This window comes from Hippoglossus stenolepis, chromosome 3 (assembly GCF_022539355.2).
Source record: "Hippoglossus stenolepis isolate QCI-W04-F060 chromosome 3, HSTE1.2, whole genome shotgun sequence".
NCBI lineage: Eukaryota > Metazoa > Chordata > Actinopteri > Pleuronectiformes > Pleuronectidae > Hippoglossus > Hippoglossus stenolepis.
In genome coordinates, this window is record NC_061485.1 from 30,161,778 (window position 1) to 30,186,166 (window position 24,389).

At 42.0% G+C, this 24,389-nt stretch overlaps 1 protein-coding gene across 2 annotated transcripts in view; it reads right to left on the reverse strand.

Moving 5' to 3' along the window:
* Positions 1–24,389, reverse strand: part of cadpsa (Ca2+-dependent activator protein for secretion a) — a 171,814-nt gene that overhangs the window by 95,705 nt on the left and 51,720 nt on the right. For both annotated transcript variants that reach the window (XM_035152991.2, XM_047339451.1), the window contains exons 5-8: positions 24,267–24,389; positions 20,908–21,029; positions 16,187–16,298; positions 15,958–16,097 (exon numbers count right to left, since the gene is read on the reverse strand). The exon at positions 24,267–24,389 is cut by the window's right edge and continues 114 nt beyond it. In XM_035152991.2, the coding sequence (XP_035008882.1) occupies positions 15,958–16,097; positions 16,187–16,298; positions 20,908–21,029; positions 24,267–24,389 (497 nt within the window). The remainder of the gene's footprint in view (positions 1–15,957; positions 16,098–16,186; positions 16,299–20,907; positions 21,030–24,266) is intronic.

Genomic DNA, 24,389 nt, shown 5'->3' on the forward strand with positions numbered 1-24,389 from the left:
TTTTTGTCACATTTTGATGTTTTCCACTTAACTCTTATCATGCAAGCTGGGAGACATTAATTTACAAAAACAAATAGCAAAATGATCACTATCTTATTCAGAAATGCAGCAGTCTAAACATGAAAACATGATGCAGAAGGAGGTGGAAGTGTAGAGGGCTTTTATTCTAAAAGAACATCTTGGGGTGAGGACCCCAGTTTGATCTGCCTCTGCTGCTGCCAGCCTAGCTGTGGGTCTCTCTGGTGAGCCCGCCTCAGTCTGCCTTTCCCTGGAGTCCCTCCGAGAGCTGCCTCTGCCTGTTGTCCTACATAAACCAGCATGCATGAGGTGACACATGGGGGCCCTGCCTGTGTGCTGTGCAGAAAATGAACCAATAACACGCAGAGCCAGTATGGGCATCTTACAGGGCAACCCAGAAGCCTTCACCAAGGCACCAAAAGAAAGCATATGGAGGAGAGGAAGAGAGAGGGAAGGAGAGAAGAAGACGGACATACAGCTCCTGACAGCTACACACAGACAAGCAGGATGAGTGTTTACCAATGCAGACAGTACTGCAGACTTCAACTGTATAGTCAGTCATTAAACATTATTGTGTGGGAGGTAGAACACCTAAATCATCTTTTTCTGTTGGGTTTCTCCATCATTTTTAAGGTCTCAACCTTACAATATAAAGTGCCTTGAGATAATGCATGTTATGATTTGCAGCTATACAAATAAAATGTCATTGAATAAAATCTGTATATTGACTCTGCTCAGATCCAAACGCTCACACCATAAGAATGCCAATGACCCCCTCGCTGAATTTGAGTAAAATTTAAATGGAGGATGAACCCCTTGTAAGCAACAAGTAAAGTAGTGACCTTGTTGACGTGTTCATACTAAGAACTTGCCGGGGAAAGCTAAATCAGCCATCCTATCACCCTGCCAGTGTCTATACTGCCCACTGGTGGTAACCCTTGTCCAGGAGTGCTGTCAGTAACAGTTAGTCCCTTGATGAATGTTTACAGAAACATTTTCTCTTTAACTCTTTGTAGTATCTTCAGATCTTGTGCCTCTAAGTGCACAGTTATGTGCCAGCGGGTTCTGTTAGCAAGTGTGTCCCATGTTTGAACTAGATTTAGCCCACTGGGGTTGTATGCCTCCGCCAACCAGTGCAGTTTCTGTGTATATATTTCTCCATCCTTTTTTTTCCAGATTAATTTAAAGGTCACTTTAACCTTTGACAACTGAAACATAATCACTTTATCTTTGAGTCCAAGTGACAACTGATCAAAAGTCACAGTGACCTTACAAAACATAATTTTGAACCCCTAATTCTACTTATTATAAAATATGCTTAATACCTTTTCATCAAATTCCTTCTCTTCGATACACATATTATATGAGTGCGGACAGACAACTTGTTTACTTTATTGTTTAAACAATAGTTTGTAAAATTTAACTTTTTTCATTAACTTTTCTAGTTGTAGTTGATCATTTATTTGTTAATCATGTGGATATTGAGTGTCTAAGCTATTGGAAGAGGTAATGTAAAGTCTCAACAGGGTCCAACAAGCAGAAGGTCCTGCTCACCTGTATAAGGTGGAACCAAGGCCAATGAATTCCACACAGTAGTAATGCTGCTAATAAACCTTAAGCCAACTAACCTTTTCACATTAGATCATGCATTCTTTGTCCATGAGAAGGTAGAGGTTTTCTATGAAAAATCCACAAAGATACCAGTTATGTGTGCTCAAAAATTATGAGCACACATTAAATATCAATGACGGAAAAGTTATTTTAAAAGTATAATTCTGGATGTAGTTGCTAACAGAAAATTGCTATATATAAGGATATGATAATGATGAGTGATCATTTCTACACGAACATCCTTTAATGGTCAGATCTGGTGCAGCAGGCACAGATACATTAATACAGTATATGGATTATGGTCTTGGTGAACCACTCAAATAAGCATATTTCTTTTCTCTCAAGTATACCATTCCCAATCTTGAGTTGACATTTTCTTACCAACCCACAGAAAGCAAATTTTCAATGTTCAACTTTTACTTACTCACAGTCGAGCATGAATCACTTATATTCTGACTTAACAAAAGACTAGTAAACCATCTACATGATCCCCGCTTAAAGATCAGATAAATATAAAATAATCATGCTACTAGAGAAGTGAGACAGAGTGAAGTTCATAACAAGAAACTCGACTTTCTTGTACAAAAACTAAGATATGACATATTTGAACATTATTTAATTAAATGGATTTTAAAAAAGGTGCAAGACTCAGCCTCAGACTGTCACTTGTCACTAACCAATACAGACAGGACAGCAGACATCCATCATAACCAAAAACCAAAACCAAAATCCAAGCTATGAGACTTGATGCATAATGTCTTGATATTTATAAATGGGCAACACTCAATGCTACAGGAAACATTTACCCTTGTCAACCCTTTCCCTGAATTTCAGATTACTCAATGAACTGGTGCAAACCAAAATCCTACCACTTTGCAAGGACATAGGATGTGGCAGTCCCAGTGTCACCCAGTCATGTCATTTGATTTAAAGGGGACATAGCATGCCCATTTTACCACAAGTTGATATGGTTCCTTGGGGTCTTAATGAAATGTCTGTAACATACTTTGGTCACAATACCACATTTAAAACAGCACCCTTTTTACCCTGTATAAAACAGCCCTCCACAGAGTGACCTGTTTTGAGTGCCTGTTCCTTTAAATGCTAATGAGCCAGCTCCCCCCTCCCCCTCTCCCCCCATGATTTTAAACGATATAAATTACGGCGCTTCTGTGTCCGGTGTAAACCCGGCGTAACGAGTGGGGGCTCTGTGTGTTTGTGCCAGTGTTACAGTAGTGCTGAACACTGCGGAAGTCTTCCACACTGCTGGCTGTGTGGCGTTGACACAAATTCCAGCTCACGCATGGGAGAGCGAGCGGTCGCGCCCGAGCAGCTGCTGCAGCCTCCCAGTCCCAACGATCCAGACAAATGCCACGTGAGTGAATCGCGGGCTGACCAGCGGAGAAATGCTCGTCCCGTGTGAACAGCCAGGCGGCTGAGCGCTTGGGAACGGCGCTGCGCTGCCTCGCAGCCTCGCTGCGTCCGGTGTAAACCCGGCATAATGAGTGGGGGGGGGGATGAGGTGGGGGTGGGCTAAGGCCATGTGGGAGACTTCCAGTGCCTTGTTACGACACAAAACACAGGAAGCTCATTCGAGTCACTCAAACATGACGTTTCTGACATAGAGGAACTATAACAAAACGCGCGAGTGTTTTTTTCCCAGAGTTTTTGGGTTGGTAGACATGCCAGATACCCACATTAACCTGTAGAAGCACTAACAAAGTGGAATTTGCATGCTATGTCCCCTTTAATGAATTAAACATTTATCCACAAAATATTTATGTATCAGCTAAATCAATGTATCAACAATACATTCTGAGCTTCATTCCACCACTCAAGAAGACATGGAGTGAACGGATTGCTGACAGGCCCCATTTATGTAGCTCTTTAAAATCCAGTGCTTATCAATCATCCCTTTGTACAATGCCTATAAAAAGTATTCACCCCCCTTGGATGTTTCACCCTTTTGTTGCTTTTATACATGAAATCATGGTCAATATAATTTGGCTTTTACAAGAATTTGCAAAAAAAAAACTCTTTAATATCAAAGTGAAAACAGATTTTTACAAAATAATGTCAATTAATTAAAAATATATAAGGTAAAGTAAATTATTGCATAAATATTCACCCCCTTCAGGTCAGTATTTGGTAGATGCACCTTTGGCTGCAATCACAGCACAGTCTGTGTGGATATGTCTCAATCAGGCTGGCACATCTGGACACTGCAATTTTTCTCCATTCTTCCTTGCAAAACAGCTCAAGCTCTGTCAGGTTGCTCGGGGATCGGGCGTGAACAGCTCTTTTCAAGTCCAGCCACAAATTCTCAATTGGCTTGAGATCTGGGCTTTGACTTGGCCACTCCAGAACATTCACCTTGTTGTCTTTGAACCATTTCTGTGTAGCTTTTGCTGTATGCTTGGGGTCGTTGTCTTGCTGGAAAATAAATCTTCTCCCAAGTCGTAGTTCTCTGGCAGACTGAGTCAGATTATCCTCCAGGATTTGGCGATATTTTTCTGCATTCATGTTCCCCTCTACCTTTACAAGCCTTCCAGGGCCTGCTGCTGAGAAGCATCCCCGGAGCATGATGCTGCCACCACCATGCTTCACGGTGGAGATGGTGTGTTTGTGGTGATGTGCAGTGTTTGGTGTTCGCCAAACATAGCGTCTAGTCTGATGGCCAAAAAGCTAAATTTATGTCTCATCAGACCAAAGAACCTTCTTCCAATTGACCTTGGAGTCTCCCACATGCCTTTGGGTGAATTCCAGGCGAGATTTCATATGAGCTTATTTCAACAGTGGCTTTCTCTTTGCCACTCTCCCATACAGCTTCGACTGGTGAAGAACCCGGGCAACAGTTGTTGTATGTACAGTCTCTCCCATCTGAGCCACTGAAGCTTTGAACTCCTTCAGAGTGGTCGTAGGTGTCTTGGTGGCCTCCCTCACCAGTCTTCTTCTTGCCCGGTCACTCAGTTTGTGAGGACGGCCAGCTCTATGCAGATTTAAACAAGTGCCATACTCCTTCCATTTCTTAATGATGGATTTAACTGAACTCTGTGGGATGTCCAGTGAGTTGGAAATCTTTTTGTAGCCATCCCCTTAGTGATGTGTCCTTCCGTGTCGAGGCTTCGAATCGTGTATCGAGTAATCCAGGGAGATTTTTGTGAAGCGCGTATCGAGGCTTGTGTTGATGACGTATGTGGTGACGTTCAAAGCCTCGCAAGCCGGCCGTACCACGTGACTGAGTCAGGAAATGGTTCGCGGGTTGGGCGTGCGAATTGAAATATAAGGGGCAGCGAAACGCAATTCCATTCATGCCGACTTGACGGCCTCCCGCCACCCGCCACCCGCCCGACCGCATACCCTGCCTCCTCCACCGAGCGGCTCACTGCCGGCACCAGCTTGACTGCATGACGGCGAGTGAGCTTCACAAACTGCTTTACCCACCTCCACCACCGGCATGCTGCCCCACCTCCAAGCCGGTAGCCCCACTACCGAACACCATCACACCCGAAACACCGATAGATTCACGTGTGAGATTCAGCGTGAGAAAAACAAATTTGGATTCTGAGATCAAGAAGCTACGAAGTGAACTTCAGGATGCTCTACGTGACAAAGACCTTGCTCATCCGGCGTCCTTCTCCGAGCAGCATAAGAAAACAGATAAAGAAATCCACCTGTGTCAGAAAATTCACAAATTGGCTTCTGAGAAGAAGAGGCTACAAGGTGAACTTGAGGATGCTCTACATGAGAAAGACCTTGCTCATCAGGCTGCCATCTCCCAGCACAATAAGGACACAGATAAACTGAACCAGCTGACTGTGGAAAATCACCAACTGGATCCTGAGATCAAGATGCTACAAGGTGAACTTGAGGATGCTCTACGTGAGAAAGACCTTGCTCATCAGGCTGTCATCTCCCAGCACCATGAGGACACAGATAAAGTGGACCAGCTGACTCAGGAAATTCACCAACTGGCTTCTGAGAACAAGAAGCTACAAGGTGAACTTGAGGATGCTCTAGGTGAGAGTCAGCTCACTCGAAGGTACAGCCAGAAAGACAGAGAAGCTCGCAGCAGACTCGAGAAAGAACTGAAGAAGGAGAAAGCCTTCATCTCTATGAATCAAGCTACGATTGCTAAGCTCCAATATATGGTTGATAAGTCCAAAGTAGAACAGTCAGAGAGCAAGACAAGACAGGCCCAACTTGAAAATGCCCTAAAACAGGAAAAGATACAAAGGGCTGTCTTGGAGGAGTGAAGCAAACACTCTGCCTTTGCCTTTGAAAAAGAAAGGAAGAGAGCTGCTCAAATTGGTTCTACTCTTGAAAAAGAAAGGGCCACAAGATGTACATGTCTTCCGCTTAAGGGAGTTATGATCAAGCAAGTAAAAAAATTGGAGAAGCGGCAGAGTTTGTTTCCGAACCTCCTTGAAGCTACAAGAGCAGTCAAACCTTCAGCGCACATTACGACCATTAAATTGAGCTCAAGCCGAATGAGATGATACTTTTAACCCTTGTGTTGTTCCTGGGTCGGATTGACCCAGAGTGTGTGTGTGTCTGTGTGTGTGTGTGTGTGTGTGTGTGCGTGCGTGCGTGCGTGAGTGCGTGCGTGTGATCATACGCAAGCCCTGGCCGGTCAGGGTTAGGGTTAGGGTGACCCAAGGATTGTCATTATCCAATTCTCCTGGGGTAATTGAGACCAATGGATTGTCATTCTCGATTGTCATGGGAGGGGTCATTTAGACCCCCAGAGAGGGCGCTGTGGTGCTCTGTGGGGTCATTTAGACCCACACCTGATTCCAATTGTAATCTAGGGGGGTACATTAGACCCACATAGAAGCCGGCGCGCCATTCTCCGTGTGCCACCCTCCCGGACCATGGCACGATGTCACGTCAGGAGCGTTTCACCAGAGAACAGGTTCTACAACAGCTATTCTCCCAGCAACCATCCTCTGAACCCGAAGAGGACGCGAAAGAGCCAGACCGAGAAGCAGACGGACAAGGAGATGGAAAAGCAGACCGAGAAGAAGACAGAGAGGACGGCAACGCCGACTACGAAGAAGACGATGGCGACGAAGACTACGACCCAGTGGGTGATGCTTCTGCAGATTCGTCATCCTTGGAAGAAGAAGAAGGACAAGACCCCGGCGACACCACCACCACCGGACTCAGCACTACTGTAACACTGGCACAAACACACAGAGCCCCCCCACTCGTTACGCCGGGTTTACACCGGACACGATCCACGCGACGTCCCGCACCAGTGACCTAGCCTCGACGTTCCGCCTGTTCATCATGCCGACGGTAGAGAACATCATCCTGGAGATGACGAATCAGGAGGGTCGTTGAAAATACGGCGACGAATGGAAAGGGATGGACGAGACCAACCTGCGCGCCTACGTAGGGCTGCTGATCTTAGCGGGCGTGTACAGGTCCAGGGGGCGAGGCCGCCGCCAGCCTGTGGGACGCCGAGAGCGGCTGGGCGATATTTCGATGTAACGGAGGGACTGCACGGTCGTAACGTCACGTGCGACAATTACTTCACCTCCTACGAACTTGCGCGGCAGCTCCTGGAGAGGAAGCTCACCGTGGTCGGCACGGTTCGGAAGAACAAGCCCGAGCTCCCAACCGGGCTGCTCGCGGTCAAGGGAAGGGAGGTGTTCTCATCCAAGTTCACATTCACGCCACACATCCCAAAGAAAAACAGGAACGTGGTGCTCCTTAGCACACGGCACGCCGAGGCCGACGTCAGCGACCGCGAGGAAACCGGTCATCGTCCTGGACTACATCCGCAACAAAGGTGGCGTGGACAACCTAGACAAGGTGATCGGAACGTACAGCTGCAGGAGGATGACCGCGCTGGCCCCTGGTCATCTTTCACAACATTCTCGACGTCTCTTCCTACAACGCCTTCGTGATATGGAGAGAGATCAACCCAGACTGGATGCCAGGCAAGCGGAACAAGCGGAGGGTGTTCCTAGAGCAGCTGGGAAAGGCTCTCGTGACTCCGTTCATCGCACGAAGGGAGCGCATCCCCGCTGCAGGCGTCCGCAGTTGTGAAGGCTGTAAAAGCGCCGCCGCCGCACAGAGGCTCTTGACTACGGCTCGACCGGCGTCCGGCCTCCTCCATAGCCCTAGCAGCAGCCCGCTCGGGCGAGTAAGAGGAAGAGGTGTCAGATATGCCCCAGGAAAAAGGACTGTAAAACTCACACCGTGTGCCGCGGGTGTAACAAATACATCTGCAAGGGCTGCTCACTTGTCTATTGCCCTACGTGTGCATCCTAGTATGGGGTGAGCTATGTGAGGGGGACCAACAGCCGGGGGAAGCAGGGACAACACAAGGGTTAAATGAGTTAACAAACGGTCTACACAACCTGCAAAAGAAACATGGTGACGTTCAATCTAATCCGTGAGCTGTTTCAAACTCACACTACCCTTAAAACCCAATCTCGCCTTCAAAGAATGGTAAGGCGGTAAAAGGCCACAAAATAACACTTGTATACTCGTCTTCATGTTATAATTAAAGATGATTAATGTATGTTTTCGTTTTGTAGATATTGTTATTTTGCCCTGATATAGTGGTGATTGTTCACCTTGAGGGGAGAGAGAGAGAGAGAGAGAGAGAGAGAGAGAGAGAGAGAGAGAGAGAGAGAGAGAGTGAGAGAGACTTTGAGGATGCTCTAGACCAGGGGTGTCCAAACTACGGCCAGCGGCCAACTGCGGCCCGCCATCCATTTTTAATTGGCCCGTATCAAAGTCTAAAAATATAATGGACTATGGCCCACTGTATTGCACTTCTTAGTTTAAACACTAGGTGGCACTATTGTCTTGAACAAGGCAGCGTCTCCACAAAGCAAGCAATCGAAGAAAGAATTTGCTCAGGGTCACCAGAAATGCTGGAACCGAAGAGATGCAAGATTGCAAGCGAGTGCAGAAAATTTCAGACTCGGTGGAAAAATGCATATTTTTTCATAGAAACCAAGGGGAAGTGTGTTTGTTTGATTTGCAATGAGAGTGTTGCCGTGATGAAAGAGTACAATGTACGACGGCATTATGAAACGAAACATCAGACCTTCACGTCCTACACTGGCGCCGAGCGGAAAGAGAAGGTAAAGCAAATGGCAGCTAGCCTGCTAACGCAGCAACAGTTTTTTTTCCGTGCTAACAAAGCTCAAGAAAATGCAACAATAGCCAGTTATGAAGTAGCTCAACTCATTGCCCTACACGGGAAACCTTTCTCAGACGGTGACTTCATCAAACAGTGCCTCACTAAAGTCGTGGGAATAATGTGCCCGGAGAAAATGCAGGATTTCAACGATGTTAGTATGTCCAGAAATACGGTTGTGCGGCGAATTGAAGACTTGTCGGCTAACTTAAAACAGCAAGTGTCAGATAAAGCTTGTGCTTTCGATTTTTACTCGATTGCATGTGATGAGAGCACAGATGCCACTGACACTGCACAGCTGTGATAATTTTTGCATTACGGAGGAACTGCTTGATCTTCCGAGTCTAAAGGGGACAACAACTGGGAAGGACATGTTTGAAGCTGTGTCAGATGCAATTGACCAGGCTGGACTTAAATGGGACAAGCTGTGTGGAATTACAACGGATGGGGCTCCAGCAATGACAGGCGAGCGCAAAGGAATGGCCTCTATGGTGAGTGCCAAGGTGCGGGAGAGCGGAGGTGAGGCTGTCAAAATGCACTGTATCATCCACCAAGACAATCCAGCTTGGCGATGTGATGAACACAGTTGTGAAAACTGTCAACATAATTCGGGCACGAGGGCTTTACCACAGAGAATTTCAAGCGTTCCTCTCTGATGTCGATGCTGAATACGGGGACCTACTCTACCATTCTGAAGTGCGCTGGCTCAGTCGCGGCTCCGTGCTGCAGCGGTTTTATTCCCTGAGATCAAATATCGACAAGTTTTTGAAAGAAAAGGGCAGACCTCTCCATGAGATCAGTGACCCTTTATGGTTGGCAGACCTGGCTTTTTTAGTTGATCTCACTGATCATCTCAACACCCTGAACAAGAGACTACAAGGCAAAGAGCAGCTGGTACCACAGCTGTATGCGCACATGAAAGCATTCCGTGCGAAGCTCCGTCTCTTCGAGTCACAACTGCGCAACTTCAATGTAGCGCACTTCCCCACGCTGACCGAAATCAAATGCGCATTTCCAAATGCCAAGCTCTCTGCAAAAATGGGAGAATATGTGTCTCTGATCACAACTCTCATGACAGAATTCAGTCAGCGCTTCCAAGATTTTTCTGTCATTGAGAAGGAAATCACACTGTTTGCGGCTCCGTTTTCAATGGATGCAGAAGAAGTGGAGGAGAGTCTGCAATTAGAACTGATCGAAATTCAGTGTGATGATTCTCTGAAGAATCAGCATCAGCTTCTCTCCCTACCTGACTTCTACTGGAGCTTGGAAAAGGCCAAGTTTCCTCTGATGAGACGCCACGCAAAACGAATGATGAGTCTGTTGGGCTCAACATACATCTGTGAGCAGACATTCTCTCTGTTAACGCTGAACAGAAGCAGACTGAGAACCAGAACGACCGACAGCCATCTCCGTGACGTCCTTCGCATCTCAACCACCAAACTTACTCCTGACCTGCCAGCTATCCTTCAGACCAAAGCGCAGCATCACTGCTCCCACTGAGCGCAACATTCTTCCCATTACAGGTGAGTTAAAAATATACACACAGTTTTCATTTGTTAATAAGCCCAATTACTTAATAAATTCAGTCAATTAAAGTTGATGGCAATTTTTTAACAAACGTTAGTTGATGTGTTAACAAGCCCAATAATTTATTTGTGTAATAAGCTTGAAATATCCACATCCCCTATTTCTCTTCTTGTCTCTCCCTTCATACAGGACAATGACGGGGGATCAGCACCCTAAGAACCAATCTGAGGCTGTCACTGAGAGAATGACCTGCCAACCTTTTTGTAAAAAATAAAATGAAAATCTACTAATGGAGAGCTATGATGGAGGCTTTTTTTCTTCAAACATGTTCAATTATCAAATGTAATTTACCTGCATTTGATTGATTTTGCCAATATTAGTGCATGAGAAGTGAGGCAGTATACCTCACGTCTAGTGAGTGGCCCAGTCCTTCGTATATTTTTCTGTATGTGGCCCTCGGGAAAAAAAGTTTGGACACCCCTGCTCTAGACCTTGCTCATCGGGCTGTCATCTCCCAGCAGCAGATGGACGGAGAAGAACTGATCCGTCTAACTCAGGAAAACCAACGTCTGGCTTCTGAGAACAAGAAGCTACAAAATGAACTTGATGATGCTCTAGAGCTTGCTGAAGAGGCTGTCATCTCCCAGCACCATAAGGACACAGATAAACTGGACCAGCTAACTCAGGAAAACCAGAAATTGGCTTCTGAGAACAATAAACTCAAAGGTGATCTTGAGGATGCTCTACTTGAGAGTCAGCTCGCTCGAAAGGAAACATCTATGGAAGGCTCAGGTCTGGAAAAAGAAAATGCCTGACCAGAAGTCAGAAGGTCCCAGCTCTAAACCTAACGACCTTTCTACCGTGATTCAGTTTTCCCCTTGTAATTAGATGTAATAAAAAAAATAAAAATAAACATTGATCTATGAACATGAAGTTCTTTATTTACATCTAATCATTGCTTGAATATGGTATATCACATTTATATCAATGAATAATCTGAAATTCACAGAGAAAAATACAAGTTTGCATAAACAATTAATTTATATTTAAAATCTTGAGTTTCACAGATTAATTAATTAATTTAGTCGTTTTTTTTAACAGATTAAAACTAAAACCAAATCTCCCATTCAAAGAACGGTAAGATGATAAAAGGCCACAAAATAACACTTGTATACACTTCTTCATTTTATAATTAATGATTGTTATTTTGCTCTGATAAAAAAAATGTAATCCACATTTACTTTCGAATAAATAACGACAATCTCAAACATGACAGTTTCCAAATCATACAGAGATAGTAAGTTTTTAAAGGTCTTGCAGAAACACAGAGTTAAAAACCAGCTGCCCCTCAACAACAGTACAAACAGCTTTGGTGAAACACCACAGAGACAGAAACTCTTCGTCATTTTTCATCAGACTGTATAATCCAAAATTGGAAATCCAAATTGTTCTGACTCTGGCTTTAACCAAAGAAACAAACATGGTAGGTCTCTGGAGAAGAGGAGCACCACTCCTCAGCTGGTTCTGCTTAAGCGACTAAAAAACCAACTCCCCCTTCCATTACCTCCTCCAGTCACTCTGATTCTTATCGTCCCTGTGTGTTTCCTGAATCAACATCACATCTATTTTATTCAATTCCATTATTTGGAACAACGTGGCTCTTCGTACTTCATCTCTGGCTCCATTCAGGTTTAAAGGGCCAACATGGAATTCACACATGAGAGTGAAGGTTGAGAAGACCAGAGAAGAACCAAGTGATTAAAATCAGACATCATCATCAATGATCTGTAGTGATGTGTCCTTCCGTGTCGAGGCTTCGAATCATGTATCGAGTAATCCAGGAAGATTTTTGTGAAGCGCGTATCGAGGCTTGTGTTGATGACGTATGTGGTGACGTTCAAAGCCTCGCAAGCCGGCCGTACCACGTGACTGAGTCAGGAAATGGTTCGCGGGTTGGGCGTGCCAATCGAAATATAAGGGGCAGCGAAACGCAATGGATTCCCCCCCCCCTCATATTTTGTGGACTGGGGACTTTATTGCGCGTTTGTTTGCAAAAAAAAGAAACCGCCTGAAACCGAGCACTGTGGAAAAGTTGTAATTTTTAAATAAAAATTAATAAAATGTTGTCCCTATTTTACGTGTTACATGTTACAAGTAACACAAGCACATTCACATTACAACCCTCTGCCCAATTTGTTTCCACTTTCCCTTTTGATCCCGCCCTTGTATCATAAAGACAGACACCATATTAATAAGTTCATAATTTATGTATTGGCATCACAAACATCATTCAATAATTTATTCAATTCAAAGCGTCACACACCAAAGCCATGGTGTCATTATAATCACTCTGCCTGTTTTACATTTATTGTCCACTTGATGGCACAGGAGAGCAAATGAAGCACCACGAAGCTTCGGCCCATGAGTGAACCAATTGGATGGAAAGCTTCAATGCTTCATGAAGCTTCATGTCACCATCACTACATCTCCTGACTTATACTTTTCAATGATCTTTTCTCTGAGTTGCTTGGAGTGTTCTTTTGTCTTCATGTTGCAATTGTAGCAGGAATCCTGATGAACCAGAGACTGGACCTCCCAGACACAGGTGTTCTTATACTCCAATCACTTGACACACATCAACTGCACTCAGGTCATCTCCATTTCACTAATTGGGACACTGCTGGCATCAACTAGCTGGACCTCTGTTGAATTAGGTCAGTCACTTTAAAGGGGGTGAATATTTATGCAAACACTTATTTTACACTATATATTTTTAATTAATTGACATTAGTTTGTAAAAATCTGTTTTCACTTTGACATGAAAGAAGCTTCTTTTGCAAATTCTTGTCAAAAAAGCAAAATTATATTGACCATGATTTCATGTATAAAAGCAACAAAAGAGTGAATACTTTTTATAGGCATTGTATATGAATGGCCCTCCTATCAGGGGTAATTTGGGGATCAGTGTTTTGCCCAAGCTGGTAATCGAACTCTCATCTTCCGAGATTTGTGACTGAACCACTCTACCTCCTGAGCCACACCCCCATCAAGTACTGGATGAACTGACATCTTTACCTATCACAGAATAGAATCTATAAAAAGCTAGCTCCTCCAAATGTCAATTGTTTGTTCTCACTGATTTCCAGTACAGCCTCCCTCTACTCAGTCCTCATCCCTCAATTTAACAGATTGAGGGATTGACGGACAAAACCTTTTTTATTCATTAAGCGAAAAGTTTTGCAACGATCCAAGGCACAACAGGGTCATGAAGAATAATTAATCTGTAGATCTTGTCCAATTTGGAATAATCCGGATTTCTCTGTAAACAAATATTAATCATCTTAAGACAAAGGTATGAGTCACCTTTCATCATAGTAAATTGAGCACATTCCACTATATCCAGGGGTTCAGGACTGGGGAATAAACATGATTAGGAATAACCTAAAGTCTAAAATGATTATTTCGACCCCGATCTTGTGCCACCCCAGAGCTAATGTTGTGTTTCTCCAACACTAACTCGCATGAGAAAGATATGGTCAATCATAGTAAATGGTCCCCTGACGTTAACAGGAAAAAAATTGGGACCTCATTTTCAGTTCAGTTGCTACCATTTATAATACTGCTTCCTGCCACAGGGAGGCAGCAATGCACTTCTTAATTTTTTTCTTTTTATATGTTTGTTGAGATTAAATGTATGAATCCAAATAGTCTTACTGTTATTTTCATTGTAAATTGTAAATTTATATTGCTCTTCACTAGTCTGACCTCACCCATTCAAACACATTCATACAGTGCATCTATGAGTACCATCGTCTTTGTCAGTATCCTGCCACCCCCAGTTGTGTTGCTTTGTAAATAATTTTTCATTGAGATATAGCTATGAGATGGATTTATGCTTGTGTTTAATTAAATTGCGTTTTTTTGCGTTGGTATTCTTTAATTTTCTTTATTTATATCTATTACTTCCCACAATAAAAGAGTGGAAAGAAAGACAAAGGAACAAAATGAGTGCTACTGAAAACTGACAACCACATCCAGCTGTGATTCTGAGGGTCCAGCTTACAAGCATTTAAATTCAAGTATACTCACGTAGGTGTTCCCAGTTATGTCTGATCCGACTCCGATGCAGAGTGAAACTGTATAGAGCTGCGGTATGTTGGGAATGGCTTATTATGTACAGCTGGTATATTGACTTATCAGATGTAATTGTCGAAGACTGCATGTCATCTGTCATGGCAAGATCCAAAGTTTGTCTCATAGAACAATCACAGAGCCTCCATCTATTCATCCATCCATTCTCTATACTGCTTATCTTTTGAGTGGTTTGAAGGGAACTGGAGCCAATCCCAGCTGACACTGGGCGAGAGGCAGGGTACACGTCACCAGTGTATCGCAGGGCCATCGCAGAGCTGATTATTGATATGGTATAAGAAGTTGAAAAAAAACTGAAGGACACTACAAGATATTTTTAGCAAATTAAACAACAGACAAAACAATCTAAAGATTACAAAGACTCCACTCAGGTCTGACTGACCCAAACATGGAAAACCAGCTGCGAGTAGTACTATCATTATCACCATCTGACATCAGACGCCTCCCCAAAGAAAACCTGAATCTCATTAGTGGTTAAGTTAATTTTTGTCTTATTAGTGCCAACGTTTCCTTCTATGACATATTAGACTGTCTTCTGTAAGAAATGTCTATTAGAAAGACATCAAGACAATCAAGACCAGTGCAATAAACCTAAAGTTGAGCATTTGTATACGTAAAAAAGTTACAGCAGTATGAGTGTATCGTGACTAAGAAGGTTGTAACTGCACTCAAATTCTCACACATGAGAACACATCAGTATCATATTTCATTATCGTCACTATTGCCCCACAATTTATATTGTACACATTTGCATAAAGCAAAACTTTGGGAATCTCATGGGATCCATGGCTTTATTTTGGGCTGCATAAATATATAATACTACAGAAAACCTTCCTTTCAAAAAAAGAAATAAACATCCTACCATTTACTGTTACTATTAATACAAAAAAGTACATGTAGTGACAGCTGAGCACCACAAGTGGGAAGCAAAACCATGTATTTCAGGTAAAGCTCCACCATAAACACACAATTACACAGTGCTTATTGATGATTATAGGGTACCATAGCTAACTGTGGGATTTATCATCCATCTATTAACCTCCTGAGCCAAACCAACATGATAAGTAGGCTACTTTAACTTAAATAAACCAAGATGGATTTTATGGACTTGATACTGTAAAGAGAAAGATCTAACACCCTCTTTGGTTGACAACCAAAAGAGTTTACTTGCAATCCTCAAGGACCCCCTAGAAAACAACTCTCCATCTACGTACGATAATTATCGTATTTGTATGGTAATTTTCCTCTAAACGTCACATTACATCGTGCAAATGTCTCTTAACTTTTAGATCTAAACCTCTTGTTAAAACCTGCTTCAAAGTTTGTACTAATGTTATTAGTTAATGTAGCTGTACACACTGAAACAAAGGTTCAGTTCAAAAGTGTTCTTGGCTAGAGGAGTAGTTACAGAACCATGATGACACTCAAAGCTCCATCTTCTGAAAACCTGCTGAATCAAAATAAACAGATCATTAAGGGTCACTTACCCACAATGCTTCATGTTTTGGGGTTTGTCCATGCGAATAGCCAGCTTGATCTTGAGCTCACTGTCTGGACACCCTTTAGACACTGTCATCTTATGGAGCTCAGACTGCTTGGGACTGTTGGGGGTCGGGTGGAGCACAACCTGGGAGTGAGAAACATGGAAAAACTGATGAGTTTTACCAGATATATCAAAGTAAATAAGGCCAAATTTTAACCACAGTCTTTTCTTACCCTCCCAAGCTCCTTATCTTCAAGAGCCAACACTCCTGTGCTCTCAGTGAACAGCTTCACTTTGACAGCAGGTAACGGCTGAGTGGTGGAGAAGTCACCCTGGGTACCCCAACTATACACACATACACAGAGAGAGAGAGAGAGAGTGAGCATTGTGTTAGACATGATAATGTCTCTGGAGCTGTTGCTCTGTCACAAAGCATCTGACTCGCTTAGCTGCTGTTAACATGGTTCCAGCTAAACTGGAACTAAAAGCACTGGAACTGAAACAAGCACATGTTCAGATGAACTGTTGCTGAAACAGATGTATTATGGAAATCCATTAGGGTCTGTGCAACACACACATTTCAGAGCAACACATGGTGTATAATCCACCCCACATTACCCCAGCTCTTCAATGTATAGTAGAATGTGTGTGAAAGGATGAATGTGACTTGTACTGTGAAAGTGGTTGTTTAAGACTAGAAAATCGCTATATTCATTTCCCATCATAAATGCCTGTGTAATAGAACTTCTGCACAGACAGTTCACTTTGTTGGCAAAAAGCACAGATGAGGTCCTGACTCACTGAGACATTTGGGACTGAGCTATCATTAATCTTATTACTTAAATCTGTGCTTTTCCTGACCTGGCAAGTCAAAATCTGTGAAGTTCATGAGAAAAGACAGCGTCCACTGTTGTGGACAGATAAGACTCCTAATATGACCCTTGATGGCTAAACGTTATCAGACACAAGAGTTGCAGTGTGTGCTGCTACTCCTGTGAACTGGGCTTTTCATCTTGTGTGAAGTTGGGTAATGTGAGACACCTAAACTACACTCTGTTTATTTCCTGTTCCAACGAAATCAAGTCAACAAGACTTATAGGTTCGCATGGACATCATGTGACTGAAATCACATGACTTCATGGGGTTGAGGTCACAGAAAGGGGCGGGGCAAGTGTAAATCAGAAGCACCAACCCTTGGAATTGCATGGCATGGTCAATGACATGAGATTCTGACAATATTAATGTTAAGGATATAAATCTGTTAATAAGTTCTGTAAATTAGACAATGTTCTTAATTCATATAAAATTATGTTTGTGATGTATTCAAGCAACAAAATATGTATTGAGTTGTTGAAAATGTGTTTTGTTTTGTTTATTTTTAGTCATCAACATAATTGATAATTCTGGGACGGCATGCTTTGGGTAATATGGGACAATCATGTCAGTTCTCTAAATGGGGAAATGTGCATTTAGGGACTTCCTGAGGTAAAAAAATAAATAAGATAAACTAAAGAGCATATGGTCTGCAGTTGTCAGACAGGAGTTATTGGTAAATACAGTCTGTCCCTGTCTGTTTAACCTGATCTGGTTAGTTAATTAACACATGATCTGTTAGCTCTCTGGACAGAGATGATCCAAAAAGCACAGAAGAGTCTGTCCTGTGGTCTGCAGCCATTGGTTTCACCAAACATGTGGAGAAGACAATGGGCTGATCGATGATGATGATGAGTCTCTCACCTGCAGGAGGAGCTGAGTTCCTGAGTAGCCCCAATAGAATGGAGATTTACAGAATGAATAATTGTTATTGTTGCTTTCTGTTGATTGAATTTTAATAGATTTTTCAAAAATGTGATACACCTTAAACAGAATGTCTTAAATTATTTTTTATAGTTTCTTTATTGAGGCGAGGGTTCTTTATGAAACAAATTTGACTTTTATAAATCAATATGAATTAACGTTTTTTTCCCAGTCATTTTTTCATAATGTTTTTAAGAAATTGGTAATATTATGCTTGACATGCATGAAGCAAAGTGATTTAGTTTTTTTTTTCAAAGCCTAATACAAGTGTCCGAGATTACTAAGTGACCTGTCCCAGATTATCAAAGAATTTTATGTTTTGGGCATAGAACACTAAAAGCTGTGTCATGTATCCCATTCTTTCTGGTGTGGTTAGAAAACATTTTAAGGATTAAAATTAAGGATTAATATGTTGATCTAATGTGTAAAACAGATAAATCGTAGAAGTCAAAATTAAATAAATTACCCAAATTCACCCTACAGCACCACCACATGTTTCCTTGCTGTCTGTAGTCAAGATGATGTCAGGCCTGTGGTTGTACGAGTCACATACATTTTATAGATCGATAAAGCAGTGAAGGTCAGAGGAGATTTCACACACTGTCTCTTCCTCATCATTACAGATTGTAATGTGGTAATCTTTTGTAATTAGTAGACATAAAACACTGATCTCACTGGACATATTGTCCCTGTAATGTTCCTACAGGGACTGACAATAACGCATCAATAGCGTTAGTATCCAGTAGTGAATTAGACCCATTCGCTGCATTATCCCTGACATACTGCAGGTCTGACCTCAGACAAAGATCACACAAAATAGGATTATACATGATAACCCATCATGATGAGTTTGATCAAAGGATAATGAGAATTTGGATTGTATTAAGATACATTTTTATTATGTTAAAAACCTGAAGTGTGCATTTAGATAACAATTTATGTGCAAGGTGCAAAATCATTTATATACAATGTTATTTGAAATGAATTTATTTATTGCCAACTCTGTTCCTTCACAGTGTATTTCTGCAATGAGCTTGAAAAGTACCTCATTCTGGTTCTAAGTCCTGTGTAAAATACTAAGACTGTAATACTGCAACACAATAGTGTGTCTATGCCTCACAAGGTTTTTAACACTTGGAATTTATCTTGACAGCCACCTTGTATTCAATTCAATTGTATTTGTATAGCGGCAGATCATAATATACATTATCTCAAGGCACTTAACATGTTTGGGTCAAGACCTTAAAGTAATAAATAATCCCAACAGTTCCCACAATGAGCAGCACTTTGGCCATTGTGGAGAGAAACAACTCCCTCATTAACTGGCAGGTCGGCCATCTGCCTACGCTGGTTGGGGTGAGTGGAGACAAATAGGAAAAGAGGAGAGGTGCATGGGGGGCAAAGAGGGGACGGAAGAGAGAAAGGGGGGAGACCAGGAACAGTTGTGTTGTGACCGTCGTAATTAAGATCTGTCTGACTGGTTGTTCTAATGAAAATGGTAGGAGAGATATTTAATTTAATAATAATAACAACAACACTAATAATAATAATAATAATAATAATTGTTGTTGTCATCTGGATCCTGCAGCTCTGTATCTGAGCTACATAGTTCATAGACCTATAAAAATAAGAAAATATATCTGCAGTCAAAACAGGTAATATCTAATACTCCATAATATGTATGGTATCATCATGCATTTATACAGTCTTAACTGACCTACTGTTGGACTATATGAGATTAATCTTGGACTGTGCAGTTTAATCTAAAAGATTTAATTTCCATACACTTGAACACAACCTTATACCTGCTTTCAATAGTAATTATGATTTTAAATCATTTCTCTGCACACAAACAGAACTAGAATTTTGATTCGGTGTTGTTGGACAACTCTTTCTTCTTCAAAGAATTGACAGTACCCTGGGAGGATTCTGTTGATGAAGGGAATGAGAGAAAGAGGCTGCAGTATGTGAATTTGGGATCTGAGGCAGATCAACATGGCTGGAAAGCAATAGCCTGCCCCAGTGGAGGTTGGTTACAGGCGTTTTATTGCAACATCAGGTTGATCAATCCACAGAAAAGCCCTGCACCAGACCATAAAAGAGACAACAGAACACAATGGCTCTGAATAGGGAGGAAAGACCCCAACTAGGCCCCAAGATGTTAGGGACACACAATCAGGTCTGATCAGCATGTGATGGGCCTGCCTTATCGCAGAGGGTTTCTTGTGTTTAAGGCCGAAACCCCCAACAACACTAAGGTACACAACTGATATGTTCCTAACATCCACTGGTGGTCGCTAATATCTGCTGTGATCCCTGAGATCTGCTGTTGGTTGGCAACATAACATCAAGCTAGAGCGGAAAACCTATTTTAGTTTACAAAAGACATCAGAATGATGCAAATGGTTATTTCAGCGACTTTCACTGTGTCAAGATTTTTTGTTCGATTTTTCAGAAAATATGTATTTTCACTCACAGCAGAGAGTTTTTATTCAAAATGGATCCAAAAACGAAAACATCCAGTGAGCAGCAGTTCTTTGAAATGAGAGAGGTCAGAGGAGAATGGTAAGCTTGGTTGTAGCTCATACAAAACGCTGTGGTAACTGATAACCAGACAACCACTCTTTACAACTATGGTGAGCACAGGACCATCTCAGGACCATCTGCTGGCTGTGGTGTGATGGCATGGGAATGTTCTTTTACGTAAGACACGTTGGGTTCTGAATACAAATCAGAGTGTTCATCCCTCTATAGCCACAGTTTACCATCTTCTTATGGCTACTTCCAGCAGGATAATGCTCCATGTGACAAAGTAAGAGACTCAAACTGGTCTCATGAACCTGGCAGTGAGTTCAGTGAACTTCAATGTCCTCTACAGTCACCAGATGGGAATCTATTAAATAATCATTGTGATGTGGTACAACGGGAGATTGAAAGCATGAGTGTGCAGCAGAAATGAGGCTGTTTGAGAACAAAGGGAGGAAGTATCCATATAGTTTTACTTATTAAGTGCTCAGTGAGAGTTGCAATGGTTAAGGTTAGGGTGAAAGACTGGGGAATGTGTTATATCAAGGAGTATTCCTACATTCTTGTGCGTGCGTGCGTGCGTGCGTGCGTGCGTGCGTGCGTGTGTGCGTGCTATCTGTCTTGTACATACGTGGGTTTTGAGGCCTCAGCCTGGTCTGTTTGCAGTTTATGTCCTCCCTCCACCTCCATGGTGCAATAAACAATCCTGTTTGGAGCCAACGACTTCAGACCCTGAACCTCCATGATCACCACCTGCAACACATAGACATAGTTTGAACACAAGAAGAGAGGGAGAAGGAGAGTGGTTTACATGGCCCAAACGGACGGCAATTAAGCAATATAGAGCAATTAAGAAAATAACTCAGACTTAACTTAGACAGAAAACTCATCAAACAAGAGACAGACTTGTTGTAAGCTGCAAATTTGCATCTTTATATGTCACAGAGTTGCATTACAGAAGCCCAGCTAACAGGGCCAAGAAATGGTGCCTGTCACATGCGGTTAACAGGCACCATTATGGGCCTCAGTTATCACATTATATCAGACTTGTGCAGTTGTAAGTATAAACCTAAAAGGTTGTGTATGTGAAAGTTGACACCTCTATTATGTGGTTGGTTGTTTGTAGCAACATAATAAGCCATTAGAGAACAATGTGGAGGAGCTCGACACCAGTATTTACAGGCCTAGGGAAGCTATTTACCAGAGGGTGGCAGTATCACACTTTTTTGTTTGGCTGCCAATTTATTTAAAAATGATGCAGTATTATGAGCAGGAAAATATTTGATCAATTAAGTGTTATGGAATTGGGCTAATTCATCAGGATATCATCTCTACATTAACATCATCCTGAATTATCTGCAATAACTAAAAAAAACATGCATTTTAAACATACTGGAGGTGGTCAGGCTGTTACAGGCTGTTTGTTCATTAGACCTCAAAGGGATAGTTCATTATCTACTCATCACCATGCCAATGAAGTCTCAGTGGTAAACAGTGTTTCAGCCAAAGTGACCTCTTCTTCAAAATAATAAAACAGAAAAAAACACAACATGCCTCTATACTGCTCATGTGTTGTCACCCAAGTGTCTAAAAAAGTCTAAAGAGGCATGTTGTGTTTTTTCTGTTGTTTTATTATGTCTAAAGGAGAGGCCACAATTGACTTCAATTGTATTGGATTTGGCTGCAATGATGTTTACCCATGAGACTCCAGAAGTGTTTTGTGGACTCAAACACTTCACCCAGCCCTCCATCAGCATAGTGGTGAGTAGATAATGAGTGACTTTAAATTTTTCGGTTAACTATCCCTTTAATGAAAACCCATTTAATAAACGGAGCCAAACAGTAACATAAGGGCAGTGTTTTGATGATGATGTGACTAGACAATGTGAAACTATTGCACTTATGAGGAGCTATTTGAATTATGGAGTAGAAGGATTCTAGCCCATTCAAATCAGACTTATAAACTAAAGTAAGTGGGAGTGTTGTTAAAGTTGTTTGTTGCCCACAAAGGCAACTATGTTTCTCTGATTTGAAAACCAGATGCAAAGGAAACAGATGGTCGAGCTTTTGTGCAATTACAGAGGTAATGCAGAGAACAAGAGAGTGTTGAGTGTGTTTTGAGCCTCCACAGTAACTATTCCTTAACATTTGATTCAACAGAAGGGTTTTATTTGTTTGCTGCTTTCAAAGCTGCTGGAAATCAGTTCTGGCTGTTTTTAAATTATGAGAACAGACGCCACTGTCACCCTGTTTGACTCCACTTTCAGAATTTGCTGCAGAGAGCGGTGAAAATATGTAAGTCTCGTCCTTAAATCATGAAATGTGATCAAGCAAAAAGCTACTTTTTATGTACATTTAACCCACTCAATCCTGTGCAGCGATTCATGCTTGCTCTCTCAATAAATTTGTCATTAATGAGCGTATATATTGTTTGTCCACTGCAGTGTTTGAAGGGTTAATGTTGATAACTGAATAAAGTAGAGAATTACCTTAGCTTACTGAAACTGAAGCCTGTCTCCAGAGCGTAGACTCACAAACTGTGGGCAGGTGCTGCCAGGCTACAGAAAGCATTCATTGTACAAAAGATAGAATTTATCCCACCTCACCCACATTGTATTTTTTATACCGAAAGAGATAGAAAAGTGTCTTTTTCTCTCTGGGATGCTAGAAAGCAAAAACAGGGAGGCAGTATAATAATCGTCTGGACTGTTATTTCTGATTGCATCTTTGTGGAGGATAAACACCCACAGAGGCTGGGCACAGGTACTGGACAAGTCATATATCATCTGAGTGGTAAGGCGATTCTGGACATGCCTGTCAGCCAATTAGAGAGGGGTTCCAAAAGTCTGTCAGTCAGCGGCCAAGCTAGGAGACATCTCATCTCATCAGCCACTCAACACTAATCCTGAAAAAGCACCCATGGTTCTAGTGGAAAAACACTGCGAGGAGGATTAACTGGTCTGATTTCAAAACCAAAAAAATGCTTTACACCAACCTGACTTTAAGAAATTGTTTTGGGGCCTTTCCGTCACCTAATTGTGTGTGGGAATGTGTTACACATAACAAGTTCAAACCTAAGTAGAAATGATAGAAATGTGTGAGTATGTGGATGGGTGAAATAATAATAAACAGAAATCTTAAAGTCCTAATGTATAACTGCATTTTCCTGCTCCCAGGTAAAGGCATGTTTTATTCCAAGTCCAATTCATCCACCTGCTGCTTCCAGGGTCAATAACCAACCTTCAAACAAATACAATAAGTACAAATACAAACTAGAATTAGTGTAATACTGCTTTTCTATATTATCCCTTTATTATGTGGGTCTCTTTATTTCAGAGAGGAGGAGACCTTCGATAATAATTTAGTTGCTGATAAAAACATCCTGAACCACGAATAAGAAAGAATCCTGATCAGGAGACTTCAACAATGGCAACACATTTTTTTCCAAGTGACTAAAGGTTCCTGCAGACTGTTATTTGTCTGCATTTCCACCACATTCTAAAGACAGGAGGGATAAACAACTAACAGTTACAACATGCTGTTTCACTCCAGTCCACCAAGCAGAGAATAGATTAATTATTTGAATCCAGCAACATTACAACACAGCTTGTTGCACAATGCATATTCAAAACACCTAAAATGTTACAATTTATGAGCTATTGCAGAGAGATGACTGAGATACACCCCCGCCAGGCATCTTCAGCAGTTCAAGTCCCACCCCAAGGTGTCCTGTACTTTTGTAAAGTACTCACCCTGAGCTGGGACTTTTTAGGGGGTAAAAAGATTTCTCTGAAATAATGTAGACCCTGGTCTAAATGACGTTACTGAAAAGGTTCCAAGTTCTTGAAGTGAAAATGCAGCTAATGATTGTGATCTCTTCAACCCATATCCTCTGTTCTTACGCAAATCAGTAAATGGCAATTTAATAACAAAGCCAAACCAATAAGATATTCAAAACACATCAGAACTGTTTGATAGAATTCCACCAACCTCCAGGGTGAAGGACAGCACAACATCAGATTTGGACAGCGTGTTCTCGTCTTCCTGGCCCATGTCCATTATGGATGTATTGTGGCCTCGTTTTAGCTTCTGGAGCTTAAACTCTCCCCCCTT